The sequence below is a fragment of the Marmota flaviventris genome, chromosome 2 (assembly GCF_047511675.1).
Source record: "Marmota flaviventris isolate mMarFla1 chromosome 2, mMarFla1.hap1, whole genome shotgun sequence".
Taxonomy (NCBI): Eukaryota; Metazoa; Chordata; class Mammalia; order Rodentia; family Sciuridae; genus Marmota; species Marmota flaviventris.
This window is the reverse complement of record NC_092499.1, coordinates 110,646,546-110,654,758: the sequence shown is the minus strand read 5'-3', so window position 1 is coordinate 110,654,758 and position 8,213 is coordinate 110,646,546. Positions and strand designations below refer to the sequence as shown.

Genomic DNA, 8,213 nt, shown 5'->3' with positions numbered 1-8,213 from the left:
TTCCCGCGGCCCCTCCCCCCCACCCCACCCCGGCTCCGGCTCTCCGCCCCCTCCCCGCGCCGCTCCGCCCCGCCCGGCCGGTGCCGCTGTGTCCGGGGCCGCGGGTCCCTCAGCCGCCGCCGCCACCACCGCCGCGATCCGGGACAAGCAGGGCCGCCTGGAAGACCCGGATACTGGACTGTCGTGCCTTCGGATCTGGACTCCGTGCTGGTGTGGAGTCTGGAGCGGGTGAGCGCAGGGGAAACCCGGAACCTGGATGAATGAGCCAAATCCTAGGTCTCGGAATGAGCTGCTACTGGGAGCCCGGATTAAAGTCGAGCTCCGGGAATTTGGAAAACCCGGCGAGCCAGTTGGAGCAGAGATAAACTCGAAGAAATCTGGGTTGAAGAGTTCCAACCTAACGCTCCCTTCTCGCTCTCTTCTCGTGGAAGGGAGAACTCTTACTGAACCAGACTTCTCGCAGAGGGATCTCTGAAGAAGTACTGTACCATAAGTACATAAGAGCAGTTCGGTAGATGTCCTTCAGCCGTATGGAGGAAAAGGGCCTCAGGTCTGAACATAAATATCAACAAAGGGCAACCACAGCTCATGTTGGTTTCAATCATTTTACATCTTCATTCAGCAAAACCCCTCACTTTTAATCCTTTGTTCTCCTAGGTTTCTTTAGGTTTATCACTTGTTTTCCTCTACAGAGTACCCATTTCTAATCCTTCAACATCTTTTTCAGTATACCATCCTTTTTGGAGGGTGTGGGGGGTTACTGGGGATTGAACTCAACCACTGAGCCACATCCCCAGCCCTATTTTGTATTTTATTTAGAGACAGGGTTTCATTGAGTTGCTTAGGGTCTCGCTTTTGCTAAGGCTGGCTTTGAACTCCCCGCAACCTCCCAAGCCTCTGGAATTACAGATGAGCGCCATTGAGCCCGGCTCAGTTCACCATCCTATATCATAAATTTTGTTTTTTATTTTCTGATTTCTTTCCCCCTTACTGGGCACATGCACATGCTAGGCAAGCGCTCTACCAACTGAGCAATATCCCTAGCCCTTATATTCTATATCTTATTCTGTCCTCATCCAACAGACCTTTTTATTACTATAGATTATAACTTTTGTCTTTATTTATCTGCCATTCATATCTGCCCAGCACACTAGTACACAGTAAATATCTTTTAAAAAAATACATATTTATTTTTTAGTTGTAGTTGAACACAGTATCTTTATTTTATTTATTTATTTTATGTGGCGCTGAGGATCGAACCCAGGGCCTCGCACATGCTGGGCAAGCGCTCTACCGCTGGGTCACAAACCCAGCCCGGCAGTAAGCATTTTTAAGTGAACACTCTCACCCATCACTTGTGAAACATTATATTCTTCACAACCTTCTAAGACTTCCACCTTCTACCACAGCAAACAGAAATTTATCTTAATCCTCAAAGTTCCACACTACTTAGCCTATTATGTCCTTCCTGTGTGCATGACCATTTCATTCTGCTTTGCAGATCTTTCCTTTCTTCCTTTATCCTGAGGCTTCCTTCAACAGTGCCACTCAAGACAGCATGAGACTTAGAGTTAAGAGTGAGTCATAAAATCCCTTTACTTCCCATCTCTATCTCCACACACACAAAAAAGGAGAGTGGGAGGGTTGACAGCTAAAAATGAACAATAAGCCTGTGTGGCCTAGGAAAACTAATTCCCCTTTGGTCCACCAATATCCCCATGGTTCTTGGGACAGTTCAGGGTCAGAACTGATCCTAAGTGACAGTAAACTTCCATTCTGAACTGTAGTAGTGAGGATTCAACTACTTAGTAGGCCAAAAAAAAAAAAAAAAAAAGCGTTCAGTGTTTTAGATTTATGTATGACTTATGTAACAGTTAAATATTTCAATAGTCATCTCCTACCAAAGGAGTGTGACTAACACTGGAGAGGACTAAATTGCAAAAGTAAAAGGAAAGGAGAATAAAGTTTTCTTCTCTCTCTCTCTCTCTCGTTCTGGGTATTGAACTCAGGGGCATTCTGTCACTAAGATACAATCTCAGCCTTTTTAAAATTTTGAGACAAGGCCTCACTAAAGTAACCCTCCTACCTTAGCCTCCCAAGTGGCTGGGATCACAGACTTGCAAGAGAAAACATTTCTATAGCGGATCTCAATTCTTAGATGCTCTCATACCTGAAAGACTCACTAAAAAATTTCAAGTGATCAAATGTACCATACAGTAAAATAATTTTAGCTATTTATGATGGCAAACATCTGCAATCCCAGCTGCTCAAGAGGCTGAGGCAGGAGGATCGAGAATACCAGGCTAGCCTGATTAATTTATCAAGATCCTGTTTCAAAACAGAAAGAACTTGGAGTGTAGCTCAGTGATAACACTCCTGGGTCCAAATCCCAGTACTTCAAAAGAAGAAAAAAAAAAATCTTAAAACCTTAAACCAGGTGTGGTGGTGCCTACGTATAATCCCAGTGATTTGGGAGCCTGAGGCCCAATGATTGCAAATTCAAGGCTAGCCTCAGGAATTTAGCAAGACCTGTGTCAAAATAAAAAAAATTAAAAGGGCTGGGGAGGTAGCTCAATGTTAAGGTGCCCCAGAATTCAATCCCCAGTACAATAATAACAACAGTAAGAACAACAAAGAATCTTAAATTGTGACTTCCTGTACCTCTAGACCAAGGATTGGCAAACTGTGGCCCAAGTAACAAACTAGAGTCGCCACCTGTTGGTATGTCCCATGAACTAAAATGGGTTTATATTTTTAAATAGTTAAAAATTAATCATAAGAAGTTGGGTGTGGTGGCACACACCTGTAATCCCAGTGGCTCAGGAAACTGAGGCAGGAGGATCTCATGATTCAAAGCGCTTCAGCAACTTAGCGAGACGCTGTTTCAAAATAAAATATACAAAGGGATGGGGATGAGCTCAGTGAGTTAAATAATCCCTGGTATCAAAAAAAAAAAAAAAAAATCAGAATAATATTGTTACCCAGGACCTCAAGAAAAGAGAATATTTTGTGAAAATTTGAATTGAAGATTATGTGAAAATTTCAATTTCAGGGTCTAAATAGTTTTATTCACTCTACCAGTGTTCATTTATTTACATTATCTATGGATGCATTTGCACTACAACAGCAGAGTTGAATAGCTGTAACAGATTACATGGCCAGTAAAGGTTAAAACATTTGCTGTTTGGTTCTTTCCAGAAGTTTGCCAACCTCTGCTCTGGATGAGCACTGTCAGAACTTTTGCAATGGTAGAACTGGTCTATACTAGTGCTGTTCAATTCAGATGTCGCAAGCCATATGTGGCTACTTGAACACTAAAGATAGGGTTAACAGTGATTTAAGAACTGAATCCTTCATTGAAATTTATTTGTGTGTTTGTGTGTGTGTGTGTGTGTATATGTGTGTTCAGGACCTTGTGTATACAAGGCAAGCATTCTACCACTGAGCTACATCTCCAGCCCTGAAATTTAAATAACCACCTTTGGCTAGTGGCTACCATATTAGACAATATTGCTCAAGACTCCTCTCAAAGAGAAGAAATTTGGTGACATTTTATGCTTCTCAGGCCAACATTTCACTCCCTTTCTGTGACATACCTCTTTATGGATTCTCAGTACCTCTCTCCCTCAACATACCTCTTTTTCTAATTCCAGGTTAGGGTCCATTTACTAGGTTTTCTTTCTAGGCTCTACCATCACGACTGAAATCCAAAATCTAATCAGTTTACCAAGTTTCATTCCACAAATTAAGCCATACTATGTGCGCAGACATAAATAGAGATTTATACAAGTTTCTTTGTTTTAGAGGACAGGACAGTGGCTATGTAATTTCTTCACTGTGTGAGAGAAATAGAAATGCCCTCCACAAGCCAGAACCCTGTTGCTGCTAATGAATGGATCACCTCCCTCTGAACACATTCACAGAAGTTGAGAACAGCAAATGTGCAGAATCTCAAGGAAAAAAAATTCCTTTACCACAGAACTGACTTTCTTCCTCCAGGCCTAATAAACTGAAGTTTACTGATTTCTCTAGTTTTATAGATGCTTGCTTTTTACTGGTCTCTAGCAAAGGCATTTAAAAAATTACTAGATTAAATGAAATCCACATAAATGGGCTTTAGTAGAGATAGTCGTTAAAGTGGAAAGAGATTAAGGTTTATAACTCATAAAAAGCCTGTAACTTTGTAATTATTTATAAAACTAATCTTTAAAGCATACATTTTTCACACTTCCTAGGAAAAAATTATTTCTGTAAAACTCCAGTTTAAGAAGAGAGGGGATACCTAATTTTCTTTCTCTAGATAAGCTATAGGAAGCAAACAAACAAATAATGCCCCTAAGTCCTTACTGTATTCTAAAATGTCTCTTACAAAGCCACTAAACCCTGACAAAGTCTCCAGTTTCATATGCAGCTACTGTGAACTTAAATAAATGAGACTGAGTCCTGCCTGCGGGAGGGGGGGTGTGGGGGGGGTAGAGGGAGGAAAAAAAAACAAACTTGAGATTCCTTTAGGTACTATACACAAATTGATAGCCACTGAATCCAGCCATACAAAAAAGGGCACAGATATTGAGACTGCAACAGAAAACCAACTCAGAAACTTGAAACTTCTTTCAGGGCTAAACTATAAACTATCCCAGAGTTAATAAGGTCAGAGCAAAATGTTGTACAGTCTATTCCCAAGCAAGTTTGCACTTAGGCTGCTAAGAATTTCCAGTACGCTTTAAATTATGCTATTCATCTTTGAGCAACTGAGGGCCATATCCCCTCAAGCCTCTCCCACACTTCCTCTCCATGTCTACACAAGTAAAAGAGAGACCTTATACTACACTACCACGTGAACTAAAGACAGGCTTTCACAGGCTAACCACGAAAAGAAGTTTCCAAGTTACTCTGCCATTTACTCATGTAGCTCCAACTGCATATTTTGAATGCTAAGGTGGGTTCTTGTAAAGTTCTTGTAAACTTTCTTATCACAGCATACAAAATGGTTGTATAACACAATCTGTTACAGCTCTCAATATTTTTCTTCACATACAATCTATCCAGGTGGAACACCAATCCAGACTCCTCTGTGTACAGGTTGTCTTCAAATAAAAAGCAGAGAAACTTTTTTGTTTTGTTTTTGTTATTTTTTTGCTGCCTAGGCTCCTTATCTCCTTTCTACCTTTCAGTTTTATTTTAGTATTAAGAAAGCCAAACAAGGGACTGAGGATGTGGCTCAGTGGTAGAGCACTTGCCTAGCATGTATGAGGCACTGGGTTCAATTCTCAGCACCACATAACAATAAATAAAATAAAGGTATTGTGTCCATCTACAACTAAAAAAAAAAAAGGCAGACAAGCCAGGTGCAATGGTGCACACCTGTAATCCCAGGAAATCTGGATACCAAAGGAGGAGGATTCATAAATCTGAGGCCAGCTTCAACAAGTTAGCAGTTGCTGACCTGACTTAAAATAAAAAAATAGCCAGACCCAGTGGCGCACGCCTGTAATCCCAGTGACTCAGGAGGCTGAGACAGGAGGATTGTCAGTTCAAAGTTAGCCTCAGCAAAAAGCCAAGGCGCTATGCAACTCAGTAAGACCCTGTCTCTAAATAAAATAGAAAAAAGGGCTGGGGATGTGGCTCTGTGGTCCAATGCCCCTGAATTCAATCCCTGGTACTACTACTACTACTACTAATAAATAAATAAATAAATATGTTAAAAAAAAAAAAAAAGGACTGGGGATGTAGCTCAATGGTAAAGCACCCTTGGGTTCAATTTCCAGCGCACACACACACACACACACAAAAGCAAGAAAGCAAGCCAGACAACTTCAACAATACAGAATTCAGGGTGGTAGTGCTTTATGCCTTCATTAATAGTAGGGTCTCCAGGAGACTAAAAAGACTTTTTTCCCAATAAAGAAGTGCCATTAGCTGTCCTTGCCACTTTCTCCAGAGGTTGAAAAGAAAAAAGAACACTGCATGTTTGCATCACCAGAATAGGAATCTGATGGGTTTTCCCTGGGAATCCAGAATGATCAGCCCCTATAGAACCAATGCTTATAGCAATGCAACAAGCAGGGTTCACAGTTGAGTGAACATCAATGTATAATGAGTGGAGGCATTTCAATGCAAATAAATACTGAATATGAAAGATTAAAGAAAGGGGAAATTAATCTTTTTATAATACAGAGTACTTTTTCCCTCTCCCTCACTCTCTCTTTTTTAAGTCATACATATAACTACTAGAGTGAGTTGAATTCCCAGTGCAGTGGTGGTGTTTTATAAAAAGCAGAACATACACAATTAAGACCATGGATTTCCTCACGATGCTAGCAATTGAGATTCTGATAACTCTTCAGAACAGACTTAGAAACAAAGTGCTTCACAAAGTAAGGCTAGATGGACTAGTAAAAAATCTCATTTCAAACCTGTTTCCTGTTTTTCTAAAGCTCATAGTTTGTGGATGGTTACAAATAGTTTGGGTTTCAGCATTTGAGGGTATTTGGATGTACTTACTGAAGAGATTTTATTTTTTCAATTAGTTTTGAATTGCTCCATCCACATTATGCTTTTGCAATACCAACAAAATAAATCAGGCAGCTTTACAGTGCTTTAGTAGGTGGCTCTATCTATTCCCAATCTGATCCTTCCTTGTCTTGACTTCTCGAACTAATGAACAAAGTGGAAGTGCTTCTTCAGGTTATTTCTTTTGCTCCCACCCCAAATATAAAAACTAGCAAGTAAACACGGCCAATAAGGGTAACTCAGCTTTTCACTTTTCAATTAAGGGATGTTGGAACCCGTATGGTGGTATATGCCTGTTATCCCAGGTACTCAGGAAGCTGAGGCAGGAGGATTGCAAGTTCAAGGCCAGCCTCAGCAACTTAGCAAGACCCTTTCTCAAAATTAAGAAGTAAAAAGGGCTGGGGATGTAGCTCAGTGGAGTAAAGGACCTCTGATTTCAATCCCTAGTATTTAAATTTTAAAAAAAATGTTTTTTGAGATGCTGAACTCCAGCAAAAAGCTTGTTCAAAATATTTTGTGTCATCAGAGGTTTGTATTATACTTAGGATTCCTTAAACATCCTACTACCCTATCAGACTTTCATTTTGAAAAGAAAAATTAAACCCAAGTAGTCCCTTAAAAAAAATTGCTAACCTGGGTTAAGAACTTTCTTAGCTACAAATATAAATCTCAGAAGAAAATGTAATCTCCAACTTGTAATTTGTCCTTTTGGTACTGGGGATCGAATCCAGGGCCTCACACATGTAAGGCAAGTCCTCTATCACTAAGCTACCCTCTCCCCAGCCCTACCATAATGACAAAAATGTCAAAGACCTAGAATTTTTTTAAATAAATTTTTATAAATAGTGTATTCAAAGATTTTGACCCACTACATAAAGTAAGAATCCCAATTCTTTAAGAAAAATATACAGATTTCATTAAGAGTTTAAATTCTGAGAGATTCAAGCCTGACACCAAGTCTTTAGATTTCTACTGCTTCAATTCCAAAGGATCAGTGGATAGCAAATTTAGTACACAAAACTCCACTATGCTGTATAGTTCCTTTTTTCCTGGGTCAGACAGCTTTATTCTGCTTCATTAACCCCTTCTTTGCTCCTTGATGGATCTTGGAATCCAGTTTCCCTGTAAGGAAGAAAAAAAAGTCTCATTATTTATTTTTTTAAATTTGCAATGCAAATATTTCATGGCCTCCCAGGTCTTCTGGTTACTGTGTTCCTGTCACATTCAATTATCTTGCTTTAGGACTCAGATACTCCCAAACTTCAGAGTTTCATTTTGTAAGAATGAGAAAGCAGTGAGAACACTGTATATGGATGGATGGATATGGATTCATATGTATACATACACAAAGTATTATTTGTGCAAAGAATCTAATCTAAATCTAATTTTGTAGCTCCTAGAAAAGAAACAAAGTTGTTTTTTTTTTTTTCCCCTGGGTATTTGATACTAAGGCAAAGTTTTTAAGAATATTAACATGTAATAAAGAAAGGAAGGTATTTTACAGAGTGAGAAATCCATTCTGCTGACCTGTTAACTGGCTCAGCATAATGCATGAACCTTCTTTCACAGTGAGAAAATCAGTTCAACTCACCCCTTTGCTGTCTCAGACTTAATAGGGCAAGTGACCTGAAACAGTGGAATTGAATCCACATGAATGCTTTGCTGACAAAGGGCCCCTTTATCACCAGCTAAGAAGGGTA

The 8,213-nt window shown here is 39.8% G+C and overlaps 1 protein-coding gene across 5 annotated transcripts in view; it reads right to left on the bottom strand.

Annotated features, from left to right (window-relative positions):
- Nucleotides 1–5,830: 5,830 nt before the first annotated feature.
- The window catches only part of Trip4 (thyroid hormone receptor interactor 4), a 72,348-nt gene continuing 69,965 nt past the window's right edge, over nt 5,831–8,213 (bottom strand). For all 5 annotated transcript variants that reach the window (XR_003581375.3, XM_071608382.1, XM_027926014.2 and 2 more), the window contains one exon: nt 5,831–7,635. Coding sequence is in view for 3 of the 5 variants with exons in the window: in XM_071608382.1 (XP_071464483.1) it covers nt 7,568–7,635 (68 nt within the window). In the remaining 2 variants the exon portion in view is untranslated. The remainder of the gene's footprint in view (nt 7,636–8,213) is intronic.